We start from the raw sequence: 18288 nt of genomic DNA, 5'->3' as shown, positions 1-18288 counted from the left end.
CTACAGGCGACCGCCGCATTATGGAAGGACAGGGAGTGTGTTTGCCTTTCCAGAAAACATCTATATTACTATAATACAAAGCCACTTTATCTGCACATGCACCAAGAAATGAGCTGAAAATTTTAAAAAACACGAATTCCACGAGAGGAAATGTTTACTCTGTATCTCAGATTTCTCTTTGGTAGTAATTTGTGAATTCTTTAAGGGTGAATTTCCTTTAACCAAACTGCTGTTATAAAGGGGGTGGGGAAGACTGCCCATTCTGGAGTTATGGAAGAAGAAAGTATGAAATGTCCTTCCTCTGAATGATAACCTCCATGTCTTGTTCAAGTGTTGGGCCATTACCTTAATCAGGACCAAAACAAAAATAGAAAATGCTGGAAACACTCAGCAGGTCAGGCAGAGTCTATGGAGAGAATAACAGTTAACATTTCAGGTATAAGACCCTTCATCAGAATTAGAGAAATGAGAACAAAAGTTAGTTTTAAGTTGAGAGGTTGGGGAAAGGTTGTTAAGACAACAGGAAAGTCTCCATCAAAATGAAGCCAGGATTGTCTAAGCCATCCGGTGGTGTAGTGGCATCTGCACCGGACTTCCAAGGTAAGTGGTCCCAGGTTTGAATCTGGCCAGCTCCTTGAACACCTTTCATCCGTGCTGGGTTGAGTGTTGAGCTAGCAACTCGGCCTTGTAAAAAACAGACAAATGCTAAAGAAACGGCAAGATTGCCACCCGATGCACTGCAAGGGTCAGAGAGGATTGTCTGGGTAACCCCCATGTATAAAGTGCCATCCAGTTAACAGATTAATGAAGGTAGTCAGAGAGAGAGAGAATCCAAAAGTACAGGTAAAGTCTGTGAACTGAAAATCAGAGTTGTTGCTGACACCATAGGGAATCCTGGGCATGCTCAGTAAGTTAGGCAGTGTCTGTGAAGAGAAAAAATAGAGTTTATATAATAGATGGTTAAACTTATGGCAAAAATGGCCAGTTGTGATACAGTGAAATTGTTGAATACAGGATGGAATTTGAATGTCCCAAAACAAGAGATGAGGTAGTAATAGTTTATGCTGAGCCTCATTAAAACAATGCAAGAGGCCACAGAAAGATAGGCTAAACTGAGTATGCATGGAGAAGTAGTGTGCCCAAACCATTCAGCTGTTCTCTTGCTCTACAGATGCTGCCTGACCAATTGAATGTTTTAGGTACTTCTTTTATCTTAGATTTCCAGCAACAGCAGATTACAATTTTTTCATTTATTTTTATTTATTCATTTAGATGTACAGCACTGTAACAGGCCCTTCCAACACAACCAGCTGCACCATCCAATTACACCTATATGACCAATTAACCTGCTAACTCACATGCCTTTGGAATGTGAGAGGAAAATGAAGCATACAGAGGAAAGCATGTGGTCAAGGGAAGAACATACTAACTCCTTACAGCCTACGGCAGGATTGAACCTCAGATGCGGATGCTGTAATAGTGTTACGCTAACCACTACACTACCACGTAGGATCAAGATCACTTTTATATAAAAGTATATAAAAGGTGTCTATAAACAACAATTTGTCAACTGCAATCTCCTGACTTGTTCTAACTTTCAGAGGGATATGAACAAAATTTTTTTAGGAATTTATTCTTTTTCCTTGAATTTTTATCGTCTTTCCTAGGAGATTACATGGCAAAGAGGTGGGGAGAAATATTTTAGTTTTGGAAGTACATTGGCCTTATTAAAGAGTGTTGTAGTATTTTAAGAAAGTTTTGCTGCAATTATAACTGCTTGTTGAAAACACACCTTGAATAATCAATTTGTTTCTTTATCTAAAAGGAAAGGGATCAATATAAATTCGTTATTGCAGAGCTGAATTGTCACAAGTGGTCAAATTTATCAGTAGAATGGATCTATCATCTCTGAAGGATATTAAGTGTTCTCATTGAAATGCAGAGTTCTTAAGAAGGCTTGACACCATTTTTGCTGAGAGGTACTTGTCCCCAGCAGAAGAGCCCATTTCAAGGATATTAGTCTCAGGAAAAGAAGTCTGCCATTTAGAACTGAGATGAAGGGGAGTTTATTTAACCATTGAAGTGCAAATCTATGGAAATCAAGGAATATGGAAGTAAAGCCAAAAAAAAATTGATAAGATCAACTATAATCTTACTCAACAGCAAAACAAGTTTGAAGTGCCTTTTAAGCCTACTTCTGCTTCTGATACTTATGTACTTTTATCTGACTATCAATTAGACTTAATGAAATAATGAGTATTATTCTGCTGGCCAAAATGCTCAAATATAAGAAATACATAATTATCCTTTCTGAACAACTTCAAGGGGCCTAGACCATTGATCCAGAAATAAGGGTTTAGATCCCATGTGGGGAATTTAAATTCTAGTAATTCAATAGATCTAGAATTAAAAAACAGTTAGCATTAATAAGTCATCATGAAACAACCGTATGTCAAAAAACCCACATTATCAAATTAAGTGATAACTTGCAGGGGTAAAATCCCGTTGTCTTACCTTCAAAATGTTTGAGGAACTCAGCAGGTTAAGTTTAGGGCAGCCTTGAGGTTAATCTCAACAAGACTGATGTATTTTTTATGACTTTAAAGAACAAGAGTTTCATTTTGATTCCACTGGTAATTGGCTCTTTAATAAAGGAATTTTTAATTTTATTAGCTGACAGCTGGCCAGAAGGCATCTATGGAGGGAAATAGTTGATGTTTTGGATTGGGACTCTTCATCTGGGCCTACTAATCTTCTCCAACACTGTTTCTACGTTGTTCCATTTTCCAGTATTTTGCAGTCTCTTGTGTCTTCATGTCCTACCATGGTCAATGTAACTTCACCAACTGTCTCCTCAGTTTTTGGACAAGTAGAGATGGACATTGCCTACAATCAGTAAATGAATAATGAGCCACACTCATAGCAGAAAGAACTCAGGAAAGGGTGCTTGTAGAGCAAAAATAAATTGCAGATACTGAAAATCTGAAATAAAAACAAACTGCTGAAAATACTCAGAGACACAAGAGATGGTAGATAACAACAGGAATTCTGCAGATGCTGGAAATTCAAGCAACACACATCAAAGTTGCTGGTGAACGCAGCAGGCCAGGCAGCATCTCTAGGAAGAGGTGCAATCGACATTTCAGGCCGAGACCCTGCTGTCCTGATGAAGAGCTGTGAACCAAAACCTCAACTGTCCATTTCCCTCCATAGATGCTGACCTGCTGAGTTCCTCCAGTACTGGTGTGTTGCTGCTGAAAAGAAATGAGACTTGAAATCAGGAAAAGTGTTACTATTTAGATCAACAATCCTTCATCACAATTCTGTGAACAGTACTTTTGTCTGGATAAGAAACTGATCTTCCAACTCCAGAAGAATGATAATGATTCTCTATGAAAATTTGGTATTATTTTACTTTTTCATATTATCAGAAATCTGAATTTATAAACAGAAAATGCTGGAAATACTCAGCAGGTTAGTTAGTAGGGAGGGAGAGAGAAATTGAAACTACTTCCAGGCTATCGATCGTTTATCAAAACTGGGAATATTTAGGAGATAAAACAAGTTTCAAGATGCAGGGATATAAAGGGGAACCAAAAGGTCAGTGACATGCAGGAGATAACAGATGGCAACATTAACTTTGTTTTCCTCTCCACAGATGCCAGTTGCCTGATGATTACTTCCAGTGTGTTTGCTTTTTTATCTACTGGACATTCTTCTTACCCTTTAACATAGATGTCACTCATCTTCTCTCCCATGACACTGGCTTCCTGCAGAATAACATCATTTGTGTTCCAGACAATACAGCGAAGGACGTATCTGCAAGCCCCACAGGAAACTCATCAGAAAAGGTCCAGACAACGTTGCCAAGCCAAAATCCAAATGTTCAATTCCCTTCCGTTTGCAGGCATTGGTATAAAGGTTAATCTATGACCAAGTCTATTAATGAGGAGTGCCAATGACTTAACACAACATTAGAACACAGTTCGTACAGGCGCTTCAGTCCATGACATTGTGCTGACCTTTTAACCTATTCTAAGATCAATCTAACCATTTCCTCCTACATAACCCTTCATTTTTCTATCATCCATGTGCCTAATTAAGAGTTACTTAAATGCCCCTAATGTATCTGCCTCTGCCACTACCCAGCTGGCAGGGTGTTCCATGCACGCACCACTCTCCCGTGTAAAAAAAACTTACCTCTAACATCTCCCCTATATATTTTCCTCCAATCACCTTAAAATTATGCCATTTTCTCCTTGGGAAAATGATTCTGACGGCCCACTTAGTTAACTATTCATCTAAGCTGTACAAAAGATTTTTAGGGGTGGGTGGATGGCAATGGGAGCAGAGAATAGTGAGACGGGGGCTTGTGGTGGATTTTCAGTTCCAACCCTAGCCAGTGCTTTGCATATTTCTCTCACAGGTAGCAAGATTTAAGTAATCCAAAAAAACAAGTGATGAGAGTAACAAGTTAGAGACTTACACCAGATGGAGACAAACAGAGGAACAGAGAAAACTCATGAACGAGGAACCAAACTTGATTCTGGTTTGTAGAACCGTCAGCAAACCGTCACCAGAGCTTTCCTTGGAAGTCAGCACAAAGTCAGTCACAGGTAAATCCCCATGAACATCAAAAACAAAAACAGAAAATACTGGAAATAATCAACAGATCAGGTTGCAACTGCAGGAAGAGAAACAAAAGTTATGTTTCAGGTCAAATATTTCCCATCTAATGAAGGGCATTTAATCTGAAACTTTAACTGTTTCTCTTCCCATAGATGCATCCTGACTTGCTGAGGTTTTCAAGCATTTTCTGGTTTTAATTTTGACGTCCAGCATCTACAGTTTTTTGATCATCACTGCAAGGACATCGCAATAGAAGGATAGGAAGTCAGGAGAAAATGGCAAGGCAAGGGTTTGTGATGAATAGATTAGCCGGGCAGGGCTGTAATGATGCTCCTAGGATCTCTGCACTGGCCACCAAGGAAGTGAACTACCCACCGACAATACAGCGTCCTGCAATCATCTTAGATTATGTTATGACTTGGCTGGAGAATACACACAGTAATTATGACACATTATCCGGCTGGCATCTGCACTCACCTGGTGGGGGACCGTGGGGTGATGTTAAAGGGTGGACCAGGAGGCCCCAGGTTTTTGGGAAAGATATCAATCCACATCTGTATTTTCCCCTGCACAAGAAATTATGTTAAAGTGCTGCTTTTCAGTATATGTGATTTCTCACAGTTTTAAGGTTTTATTTAAGAACCATTAATCTTTGCTCTGCTATAGATTAGCCTCCTTTAACAGTTGACAGCACAATACAAGGACATCTGGCTGAAAGAGGTTGCACTGCATTTCAGCTCCATTAGAATTCCACACATCTCTCCCTGCCACCTAACCCTTTTCATGTAGAACACAGAATAGTACAGCACAGTACAGGCCCTTCGGCCCACAATGTTGTGCCGACCCTCAAACCCTGCCTCCCATATAAGCCCCCACCTTAAATTCCTCCATATACCTGTCTAGTAGTCTCTTAAATTTCACTACTGTATCTGCCTCCATCACTGACTCAGGCAGTGCATTCCACGCACCAACCACTCTCTGAGTAAAAAACCTTCCTCTACTATCCCCCTTGAACTTCCCACCCCTTACCTTAAAGCCATGTCCTCTTTGTGTAACCAGATCAAATACATCCAGCTCTACCTCTTCTTTATGACAAACCCTTTTCAGTTTTAAAGACCTCTATTATCTTACCCATAAAACTTTCTTTGTTATACAAAACTGCCTGGTCTGTTTGGTTCTTCCTAAAAGTTTCCCCACAATGGTCTAACATTGGCTCAACATTAGCTATCCTATAATTACATAGGGATTCAGTAAGTCCTGTTCTTTGCTGAGACTGTAAGAAGAACTGAGTAATACTGCACCAATGAGAATGTTTAGAACATCAGGCAACATGAAATTGACCTGTTCAATTCCTGGTTGTGTGCTGTTGAACAAAGTCCTTGTCTCCACATATTCAGGCACTAGATTCTGCAGTCGCAGGACATGCAGTGCAAGGCGTTCTTCTGGGGGACCTGGGAATGCATAAGGAACCTTCTTCACCTCTGTAGAGCAACAAAGAAAAGAGAGTGGTTCAATTAGTCAAGAAGAGAGACAGACCAAGAAACAGAAATTAACAAATGGTACTCCTCCTCCAACGATTGTCTCCACTTCCTGCAATCTCAGGAAGGTAGCCTACACAATTAAAGAACCCCACCCCGGTCATTCTCTATTCTCTTCATCGTGTTTCCCAGGCGTTTCTTTGTTTCGAGGCTGTCTGTGGGAGGAAAAATCTCAGAGTTGTATTCTGTAAACCTAATCTGACAGTAAATCATGGACCAGAGATTTCCAGGAGTTTGTGGGAATAGCACTGCTTCAAGGAGGCTTTAAGCATATATTTGAAACTTTTCTTCTGTTTTGGTAATCTCTTCCTGTGTTAGCATTTGGAAAAGACGATTTAGACGCTTGCTATTAGGCATGCAAATGATGTGGTCAGCCCAACATCGATGCTGAGTGTAACAAGGTCCTCAAAAGTGGGCCTCATAGCCTGTAGAAACGACTGCCATTAATTCACTTACCCTTCCAAATGATTGGGAGGATGTCGCAGAGATAGCAGGGGTGATATTTTGAAGATGCATGATCAACGTCATCTGGCAGGAAGAGAGTCACTGGAGTCCAGCAGATTTGCCATAAAACTCTTTATCTGTAATCTTGATCTGCAAAGAGCTTTTTCTTCAATCAAAGGCTATGCTAATCATCCAAGGTGGTGTTTCATCACTGATTACAGCTTGCTTAAGTGTGGCTCCTGAGATAAAGGAAGTGGTTCCTATTTTGAGTCCTGCCATGAACCCATATTGTCAGAGGGCAGTACAAGGCAGTATTAACTAGTTGGTAGAGGATATTTATCCTGCAGATGTTGAGTGCAAAGCTCATCCTCCCCCATGCTTCAGATCAAGGATTGATGCTGTTTGGGTTGGAACCCAGCTTCTATGTATGTACATACTAAGGTGTTATCTGCATATTCCAATTTAACCACTGAGGTTTGGGGTAGCTTTGACTAAACAGCTTTCCATTTGTTTTGAAAAAAAAAGCTCCACACCCTCTAGAGGTTTGGAGATCAGATGCAAAAATGAAGCAAGAAAGTGTTAGGCTAATAATGCAAGCCTGTTTGACATTACTCTTCTCTAAGAATGGTGCTTAGACCCATTGATTAATAACATAGCTTCACACTGTCTAGAGCATGAATAACATGGAGAAGAATTTGGTGAGTAGTTATGTTCCACACTCCCTCCTGATTAATGGAGTTGAAGAATTGCGGGCAGGTTTACTAGAGCTGTAGGGAGTGGTTTAAACTAATATAGCAGGGGGATGGGAACCAGTATGATAGAGCTGAGGATGAGACAGTAAGTTTACAAGTAGATGATGGGTGTAATATGAATGTAAGGAAGGACAAGCTAATGATTGAGTACAAATGCAGACAGAGCAAAGAGTTAACTTGTACCACAGAGGCAAAATTCAAAAGGGCAAAGAATGCAGGACTGAAGGTGCTGTGTTTAAATGCATGCAGCGTTCAGAATAAGGTGGACAAATTTGTGATGCAATGAGAGATTGGTTGGTATGACATTGTGGGCATCACTGAGTCATGGTTGAAAGAAGGCCATAATTAGGAGCTATATTCTGTATTAAAAGGACAGGCAGGAAGACATAGCAGGTGGTGCGGCTCTGTTGATAAGAGATGGAATTACACCTTGAGAAAGAGGTGATACAGGTTCAGAGAACATTAAATCTTTGTGGGTGGAATTAAGAAACTGCAAGGGTAAAAAACCATTATGGGAATCATATATAGGCCTCCAAATAGGAGCCAAGAAGTGGGGTTGAGATTGCAAAGGGAGCTGGAAAAGGCATGTAATAAGGGTAATGACACAATTGTAATGGGGACTTCAATAAGCAAGGGGATTGGGAAAATCGGGTTGGTGTGGGATCGCAAGAGAGGGAATTTGTTGAATGCCTACAAGATGACTTCTTAGAGCAGCTTGTGCTTGAGCCTACTTGAGGAAAGGCTATCTTAGATTTGTTGTTGTGTAATAACCCAGACCTCATTAGGGAGCTTAACATAAAGGAACCCTTAGGAGGCAGTGATCACAATATGATTGAATTCATACTGCAATTAGAGAGGGAGAAACATAAGTCACAAGTATCAGTATCGAAACGGAATAAAGTAAGAGAGGAGCTTGCCCAGGTGAATTGGAGGCGGATACTGGCGGGGATGACGGCAGAGGAGACGGGGTAGATGTTTCTGGGAACAGTTCACAAGACGCAGGATAGATATGTCCCACAGAAGAAGTTGTTCTCAAATGGCAGGGGTAGGCAACTGTGGCTGATGAGGGAAGTTAAGGACTGCATAAAAGACAGGGAAAGGGCAAGTAAGATAGTAAAAGTGTGTGGGAGGTTTGGATGATTGGGAAGCTTTTAAAATCCAACAAAAGGCAACTAAACAAGCTACAAGAAGGGAAAAGCTGAAAAATGAGGGCAAATTAGCCAATAATATAAAGCAGGATACTAAAAGTTTTTTCAGTTATATAAAGAGTAAAAGGGAGGTGAGAGATGATATTGAACCACTGGAAAATGATGCTGGTGAGGTAGTAATGGGGAACAAAGGAATGGCAGATGAATTTAATGAGAACTTTACATTATTTATCACTGTGGAAGACACTGGCAATGTGCCAGAGGTCTATGATTGTCAGGGAGCAGGAGCGAGTGTCATTGTTATTACAAAAGGAAAAGTGCTAGGCAAACCCAAAGGTCTTAAGGTGGATAAGTCACCTTGACCAGATGGATTACATCGCAGAGTCCTGACAGAGGTTGCTGAAGAGATAATGGATACATTGGTCATGATCTTTCAAGAACCACTTGGTTCTGGCATGGTCCTGGAGGACTGGATAATTGCAAATGCTACTCCACTCAGCATTTAACAGCATCATTCCCACAATACTGATTGACAAGTTACAGAAACTGGGCCTCTGTACCTCACTCTGCAATTGGATGCTCAACTTCCTAACCGGAAGACCACAAACTGTGCAGATTGGTGATAATATCTCCTCCTCACTGATGCACCTCAAGGGTGTGTGCTTAGCCCTCTGCTCTACTCTCTATATACCCATGACAATGTGGCCAGGCGTAGTTCAAATACCACCTATAAATTTGCTGATGATACAACTATTGTTGGTAGAATCTCAGATGGAGACGAGAGGGTGTACAGGAGCGAGATATGCCAACTAGTGGAGTGGTGTCACAGCAACAACATTGCACTCTACGTCAGTAAGATGAAAGAGCTGATTGTGGACTTCAGGAAGAGTAAGACGAAGGAACACATACCAATCCTCATAGAGGGATCAGAAATGAAGAGAGTGAGCAGCTTCAAGTTCCTGGGTGTCAAGTTCTCTGAGGACCTAACCTGGTCCCAACATATCAATGCAGTTATAAAGAAGGGAAGACAGCAACTATACTTCATTAGGAATTTGAAGAAATTTGGTATGTCAACAAATACACTTAAAAACTTTTATAGCTGTACTGTACTGTGGAGAGCATTCTGACAGGCTGCATCACTGTCTAGTGTGTGTGTGTGTGTGTGTGTGTGTGTGTGTCTACAAAGTACCCAGGACATCTTCAGAGAGCGGTGGCAGCATCCATTATTAAGGACCTCCAGGACCCAGAGCATGCCCTTTTTTCACTGTTACCATCAGGTAGTAGGTATAGAAGCCTGAAGGCGCACACTCAGTGATTCAGGAATAGCTTGTTCCCCTCTGCATCCGATTCCTCAATGGACATTGAACCTGTGACCACCACCTCACTTTTTAAAATATATATTATTTCTGTTTTTTGCACAATTTTTAATCTATTCCATATATGTATACTGTTATTTATTTGTTTTTCTTCTTCTTCTATATTATGTGTTGCATTGAACTGTTGCTGCTGAATGGATACATTTCATGACACATGCCAGTGATAGTAAATCTGATTCTGATTAAGAAGGGAGGAAGACAAAAGAATGGAAATTATAGGCCAGCTAGCCTAACCTCAGTGGTTGGGAAAGTAACGGAGTCTACTATTAAGGATGAAGTTTCGGGTACTTGGAAATTAATGATACAATAAGTCAAAGTCAGCATGACTTCTGTGAAGGGAAACCTTGCCTGACAATTTTGTGAAAGAGTTCTCCAAAGAAGTAACAAGCAGGGTTACAGGAAGATACAGACATATGGACAGAGGAATGGCTGACTGGCAGGAGGCAGCGAGTGGGAATAAAGGGGGCCATTTCTGTTTGGCTGCCAGTGACTAGTGGTATTGAATTGAATTGACTTCATTTCTTACATCCTTCATATACAGGAGGAGGAAACATCATTATGTTATATCTCTGTCTAAACGTGCAATGTACAATTTATAGTAATTTATAACATTCAGTATTTACAACAGGACAGTCAATATAACATATAAATACAATTGTATCAGCATGAATTAATCAGTCTGATGGCCTGGTGGAAGAAGCTGTCCTGGAGCTTGTTGGTCCTGGCTTTTATGCTGTGGTACTGTTTCCCGGATGGTAGCAGCTGGAACAGTTCGTGGTTGGGGTGACTTGGGTCCCCAATGATCCTTTGGGCCCTTTTACACAACTATCTTTGAAAATGTCCTGTATAGTGGGAAGTTCACATCTACAGATGCGCTGGGCTGTCCGCACTACTCTCTGCAGAGTCCTGTAATTGAGGGAAGTACAGGTCCCATACCAAGCAGAGATGCAGTCAGTCAGGATGCTCTCATTTGTGCCCCCGTAGAAAGCTATTTGGATTTTAGATTATGAGGACACTCAGTCCTCGTTTATTGTCATTTAGAAATGCGTGCATTAAAAAAATGATACAATATTCTTCCAGAGATATCACAGTAACACAGGACAAACCAAGACTAAAACTGATTTGGGGGCCCATACCAAACTTCTTCAACCATCTAAGCTGAGGCGAAAGAGGCACTGTTGTGCCCTTTTCACCACATAGCCGATATGTACGTACCACGTGAGCTCCTCAGTGATGTGTATGCCGAGGAACTTAAAAGCTGATCACCCTCTCAACCCCAGATCCATTAATGTCAATAGGGGTTAGTCTATCTCCATTCCTCCTGTAGTCCTGTAGTTTACTTTTGCAACATTGAGGGAGAGGTTGTTTTCTTGACACCACCACATTAGGGTGATGACTTCTCTGTAGGCTGCCTCATTATTATTTGAGATTAGGCCAATCGGTGTAGTATCATCAGCAAATTTAATTCCTCAGGGGTCAGTACTGGAACCGCTGCTTTTCACATTGTTTATGAGTGATTTAGATAATAGAATTGATGGCTTTGTGGCGAAGTTTGCGGATGATATGAAGATAGGTGGGGGTAGGTAGTGCTGAAAAAGCAATGCGATTGCAGCAAGACATAGATAAATTGGAAGAATGGGCAAAAAAAGTGGCAGCTAAAATAGTGTTGGAAGATGTACTGTATAATAATGCAGACTATTATCTGAATGGGGAGAAGGTTTACACATCAGAGGAACTTAGGAGTTCTTGTGCAAAGTTCCCAGAAGATTAATTTACAGGTTGAGTCTGTGATAAAGAAGGCAAATGCAATGCTGGCATTTATTTCAAGGAAAATAGAATATAAAAACAAAGAGGTAATGCTGAAGCTTTACAAGATACTAGTAAGGTCCTACTTGGTGCACTGTCAATAGTTTTGGGTGCCGTATCTCAGAAAGGATGTGTTGTCATTGAAGAGAGTCCAGAGGAGGTTCACGAAGATGATTATTAAAAACGTAAACACGAGGAATTCTGCAGATGCTGGAAATTCAAGCAACACACATCAAAGTTGCTGGTGAACGCAGCAGGCCAGGCAGCATCTCTAGGAAGAGGTACAGTCGATGTTTTGGGCCGAGACCCTTCGTCAGGACTAACTAAAGGAACATTGACTTCTCTAACTTCCACTAATGCCCCACCTCCCCCTCATACCCCATCCATTATTTATTTTTATACACACATTCTTTCTCTCTCTCTCTCCTTTTTCTCCCTCTGTTCCTGAATATACCCCTTGCCCATCCTCTGGGTTCCCCCCCCCTTTTCCTTCTCCCTGGACCTCCTGTCCCATGATCCTATCGTATCCCCTTTGCCAATCACCTGTCCAGCTCTTGGCTCCATCCTTCCCCCTCCTGTCTTCTCCTATCATTTTGGATCTCCCCCTCCCCCTCCCACTTTCAAATCTCTTACTAGCTCTTCCTTCAGTTAGTCCTGACAAAGGATCTCGGCCCGAAACGTCGACTGTACCTCTTCCTAGAGATGCTGCCTGGCCTGCTGTGTTCACCAGCAACTTTGATGTGTGTCACGAAGATGATTCTGGGAATGAAGGGGTTAACATACGAGGAGCATTAGGCAGCTTTGTGCCTGTACTCTCAGGAATTTAGAAGAATGCAGAGGTATCTCATTGAAACCTATCAAATGTTGAAAGGACTAGATAAGGTGGTTGTGGAAAGGATGCTTCCTATGTTGAGAGTATTCAGAACTAGAGGGCACAGCCTCAAAATTGAGGGGCAACCCTTTAGAACTGAGGTAAGGAGAATTTTTTTTAGCCAGAGAATAGTGAATCTGTGGAATGCTCTGCCACAGATTGCAGTAAAGGCCAAGTCCATGGGTATATTTAACGCAGAAGTTGACAGTTTCCTGATTGGTCAGGGCATCAAAGGATATGGCGAGAAGGCATGTGTATGGGGTTGAGTGGGATCTGGGATCAGTCATGATGGAATGGCAGAGCAGACTTGACAGACTGAATGGCCTAATTCTGCTCCCATGTCTTATGGTCTAATTTGGCAAGGTCAAAAAAGGGCCATGTACAGTTACTGGTGCTGCCCCCTACAGTATTATTGGAGTTAATGCATGGTCAAGAATGCTCCCTTCCATAAATGGATTCCACATCATCTGGTAGGTAGAAAACCAGTTCTTCACATACTGGGAGAAGGTAGCTGAGGAGAACAAGACCTTAGTAGTGTTCTTCCATGTAGCAGACAGAAGGATAATCCCTTTGGAGATAACACAGTCAGAAATATCCTCCTTGATGGTCACGTTTACAGCATCTGAAGTCTCATGGAATACCTCCTCTTCCTGAAAGTGTATAAGGCTGAAAGTGTTTGTTAATGAAGTTCTCTGCCACCAAGTTTTAGGATTTCAGCAAGGAAACCAAAGCCTCATTATAATTTATAGTTTTTTAAAATTATGTATTGTAATGTGCTGCTGCCACAAAACAGCAAATTTCGCAACATATGTCAGTGATATTAAACCTGATTTTGATTAGTTCTGAATTGGGATATGACCTTCAACTTCTCGTCTCACTGTCCTGGGACTAAAGAGTCCATCCTGCTGAGGTTGCAATTAATTTGCACTTATTCCAATCTAGCGCATTATTTCTTTGTTACAAAGAGTCTCCTCTATATTGAAGAAACCAGACATACAATAGATTGTGTGATCACTTTCATGGCAGTGCAGCAGTTAGCACAATCGGTTTACAGTGCCAGTAATTACTCATTGGCGTCCAGTTCCTGTCGCTAACTGTAAACAGTTTGTATGTTCTCCCTGTGACCACATGGGTTTCCGGATGCTCCAGTTTCCTCCTTCATTCCAAAGACATATGGGATTAGGTTAGTAAGTTGTTGGTATGCTATGTTGATGCCGGAAGCATGATGACACTTGTCGACCGTCCCCAGCACAATACTTGCTGATTTGACTTGATGTTAAGGACACACTTTATTGTATACTTCAATATACATGTGACAAGTTAATCTTTATATTTTTTTAAGATCCCTCAAAAGTGCCGTGAATTTCCAGTTGTCTGATACTTTAATTCTTCACTTCCACTTTGATCTCTGTCTTTGGCCTTCTGTTATTCCAATGAGGGCCAACATTAGCTCGAGGAACACCAGCTCCTGACATGGCATTGCCCCCCAAGAATGATCCTGGGGATAAAAGGGTTAACATACAAGGAGCATTTGGCTTTGGGCCTGTACTTGCTGGATTTTAGAAGAACAAGGGGGATCTCAGTCACATGAAGATAAAGATAAAGATAACAGTAATGATGATTAAATTAAAACAGATTTGACAGAGGTGTTTAAATTCACTAAGGGTTTTGATAGAGTGACACGGATAAATTGTTTCCTGTGACAAGGTAAAGAAAGAGGTGACAATTTTTTGGTATGAAAGAACCAGAGACAACATAGAAGGAAGATATTCATGTAGCAAGTTGTAGTTTGAAATGCACTGGCATGAAAAGATAATGGAAAATCATTCAAATAAGACCTAGATGAAAACCAGAAAGGAAAATAAATACAGGACAGTGGGGAAACTCGAAGGAAAAGAGGACTGGCTGGACAGCTCTGCCCAAAAGCATAAAATTAATTTATTAATGCACCACAGAAACTAAGTTAAAATAAGAAACATCATGATGGGGCTAAAGATTTATTATCAGAATTGGCGATTCAATTCACATTCAGCTGCAATTTGGCATTTTCTCCAATTATTACCATGTGTTTCATTCCAAATCATCTTGACACACACAGTGCACACAGTCCATTCCACGTGGACCTCCACCTTACCAAAATCCTTCAGCAGGAATATCTCATCTCCAATACTAATCTTCTGCCCTCCATTGTGAATTACAGGTTGTGCATAGTTCTTCAATTTGCATAGGTTAATCAGTCGTTCTGTTGGCTTCACCTGATCTCGCCACTGAGTGGGGCCACCTCTGGGGAGAAAAAAAATATATTAAATACAAACCACTTTATTCTCCATTTTTCTGAGAACTACTTTACATTCCTTCACTCTCAATTATTCTTAACCAATATACAGAAGTCTGCTCAGTCGTTTACTGGCCAATATTTTCCAGTTCACTGCTCAAATACTCAGGGAAAGTGAAGCAGCCCTCTAGATCCTCAGAAATGGGATCTTAATACTGATTCTACACATAAGGAGTCAATGGCACAGTTCTAAGGTTCCTCCTATCACACTTACAAAAAGGGTGTGCTAGTGGCACAGGGGTGGTACAGTAGCCTAGTGGTTAGCGCAATGCTCTACAGCATCAGTGATCACTGATCAGGGTTCAACTCCTGCTGCCGTCTGGAAGGAGTTTGTATGTTCTCCCTGTGACCGCGCAAGTTTCTTCTGGGCGCTTCAGTTTCCTCTCACACTCCAAAAAGGTGTACTCGTTAGGGTTAGTGAGTTGTAGACATGTTACGTTGGTGCCAGAAGCATAACACTAATGGGTTGCCCCCAACACATCCTCAGACTATGTTGGTCGGTGATGCATATGACACATTTCACTGTATGTTTTGATGTTTCCATGTACAGTATTGTCAAAAGTCTATCAAAAGTGATGTTTTGATGTACAGTAATTTCAAAAGTCTTAGGCACAGTTAAATAAATCTGTAAAGTGAAGATGCTTTCAAAAATAATGAATTAAGTTTCTAAATAGCAAAAAAATTTACTATAAAGAGTAGTAAACAGAAAAAGACAAAATCAAATTAATTTTTGGTGACCACTCTTTGCCTTTAAAACTGGATCAATTCTCTTGGTACACTGTTATGCAGTTTTATAAGAAAATCGGCTGGAAGGTTGTTCCAAGCATCTTGCAGAACTTATCACAGTTCTCCTGCAGACTTTGGCTGGTCTTGCTTGTTTCTGCCTCTCCAAGTAATTCTAGGCAGCCCCAATGATGTTGTGATCAGGCTCTGTGGAAACCATACCTTCTAAAAACAAACAAAAAAAACTAGGGTGCCTAAGACTTTTGCACAGCACTGTATACGTGACAAATAAATCTAAATCTAAATCTCTTTTAAATATTAAACAAATACAAGTACAAGTAGGCCATCCAGTCCCTTGATCCTCCTTGACCTTTGAATAAGATCATACCTGATCTTCTACCTCAGCACTTTTTCCTGCTCTATCCCTACAGCACTTGATTCCACTCGTATCCTAAAATCTAGCAAGATCGGATTTGATAAAGAAAATGACCAAGTGCCCTCCACCATTTTTTAGTGGCTCTCCTTTGGTCAGGGTCGACCATAGGTATTGCGACCTTAGCTGTTCATGTGATACACAAGCCAAGGTAGTATGACATGGAAAGCAAGTTGTTGACCATGCAGCAGGCTCCCCCTCTGCAAGCAGTCAATTAATCCAAAGGAAAGGCTGAGACTGAAAGTTTGGCATCAGCGGCGTTGCAGGAGTTGCCAGTCAGCATGGAACTCTATGTAGGACTGTCTCCGGGACTCCAGCTCCAGATTTTCCCTCAGGGTTTATTCCTGAAGCCTTCCCATTAAGTGATATAGCCACAAGGTAGTGGAGGCTTGAGATCAGAGTTTTCCTTCTCCTAGATGAGCTGACAACCACGGCTGGCAAGCCCCATCTGCCTGAAGCAACTGGTTTTAAGGTGTCAGTGACTGGTTTAAAGGAGCCTTTGCCCCTTCTCCTGTCAGTAGAAACGGTTCCACCGTGAAGGTCAAGGATTATAGCTTTAACATAAAACCACCACTGCCTGGAATTTTCAACCCAGGAGGGATGTCAAGGACAGGTCATGGGGGTGGGGGTACAAAAAAGTTAATACATTTTTGAAAACGAGAGCAGTGGGGAACTGGAGTAGGAGATGAGTCCTGGGTAGGTCAGTCATGATCATACTGAATGGTAGGTTAGACTCAGGAATATACTGACAGAGACAATAAATAAAGTTGATCTAAATACAGTACATAAATCACTGAGTACAAGATGATCAGTTGAGCCTGCCCCACAGTTAAGATGGCTAGAACATCACAACCAGAAACCACAACCAATTACAACTCCATTTGCCTTTTGTACAGGAAAAATGTTTGCAGTTAAAGTGAAAATAACACTGAGCCAAATGAGGGGGATATTGGTTCAGGTGACCAAAAGCAGCATCTACGTAAGAACACAAGAAAATAGGAAGAGTTTAATCTTTCAAGGCTGCCCATGATTTAATATGATTTTGATTAATCAATGGTGACTTCAGCTTCTCTTCTGTACCATTTATCCTATATATTGGTCTAACCATCAATCTATCAAGTACTTCCAATGATCCAGCTTTCAACATCAGCAGGGGCAGAGAATCAACAATCTAGGAATGTCTCAAAGAAGGAGAGGTTCCCCAAGTAGAGACGCAGAGTAACCTACTTCCTAGGGTAATGAAAGTAGCAGAGTTATGGGATTAGGCAGAGACACAGAATTAAAAACATGCACCATAACTGCATTATATCAAAGTCATTAATATATAGACTAAATTTTGAAATTTAATCTTATTTATTGTAAGCTTTTAAGGACCATGGGGAAAAGGCGGGGCATGTATTTTTTTGGCTGCTCTATGAGAAGCCATTATAATAGAACTGCCTCCTTCTGTTATTATACATATATCAGAGTAACCCTATGTAAATTGTGTTTTTGGGAATACAGAACCAAGAGACAGATGGCTGAAGACATGCCTCTGAGAATGGGGCAGAAGAAAATGGGTTGATATATTTATCAAGGAGCCTGAATTGGAGTTAGTGTAATCCTGTAATAATCAAATTTCTCCCGAGGTGCCCAAGTTTGAATCAACTCACGTGCAGTATGTTCGGGGCAGGCCACAGTGTGCTCCAAAACGTGACAGGAATCTGTTTTCCAAGTCAATTACTGTCTCACCAATTTTATCATCATGAGTGACCATATCATAGTCACAGACCTCAACTTTGAGATCTTTATTCAATGGAATGGTGGCATAAAGTTGAAACATTCTGTAGGAACAAATATTACCATTAGAAGCATTAAATTCGGAAAAAAAAAAGTAATCTCCTTTCCCCGAGATGCTCTCTCTCCCTGTAGCCTTCACTAAGCTATCTCCAAACCCTGACACTGACTGCTGACTATTCCACCATAGCAGTGGCTTGTCATTCGGCTGATAAGACTTGTAGACTCTCCCATTTGGCCTGCAAGCACGGTCACAAGTTTGGAGTCATACATCTCATCGCCAATCTCTTGTGTTTTTAATTCTTCATCCATTTCTGCAATGCCCTCTACTTTCCAAAATACTCTAAAGAACCACCTCATCTTTGACCATCTGCATTATAAGCTAACAACACTGAGTTCACTAACTTCAAAGAATGATCCTACTTTTCCCATTTACACCCCCACTAGACTAGTTTTC

General features: G+C 41.0%; 1 protein-coding gene across 1 annotated transcript in view; it reads right to left on the bottom strand.

The window, feature by feature from the left end:
- LOC134351229 (myoferlin-like) overlaps positions 1 to 18288 on the bottom strand; it is a 186636-nt gene that overhangs the window by 25401 nt on the left and 142947 nt on the right. The window contains exons 42-46 of the mRNA XM_063057334.1: positions 17708 to 17878; positions 14699 to 14847; positions 5971 to 6110; positions 5107 to 5195; positions 3724 to 3819 (exon numbers count right to left, since the gene is read on the bottom strand). Coding sequence (XP_062913404.1) covers positions 3724 to 3819; positions 5107 to 5195; positions 5971 to 6110; positions 14699 to 14847; positions 17708 to 17878 — 645 coding nt within the window. The remainder of the gene's footprint in view (positions 1 to 3723; positions 3820 to 5106; positions 5196 to 5970; positions 6111 to 14698; positions 14848 to 17707; positions 17879 to 18288) is intronic.

Source organism: Mobula hypostoma, chromosome 8 (genome assembly GCF_963921235.1).
Source record: "Mobula hypostoma chromosome 8, sMobHyp1.1, whole genome shotgun sequence".
Taxonomy (NCBI): Eukaryota; Metazoa; Chordata; class Chondrichthyes; order Myliobatiformes; family Myliobatidae; genus Mobula; species Mobula hypostoma.
Note: the sequence above shows the minus strand (reverse complement) of the source record. Positions and strands in the feature narration are given on the sequence as shown.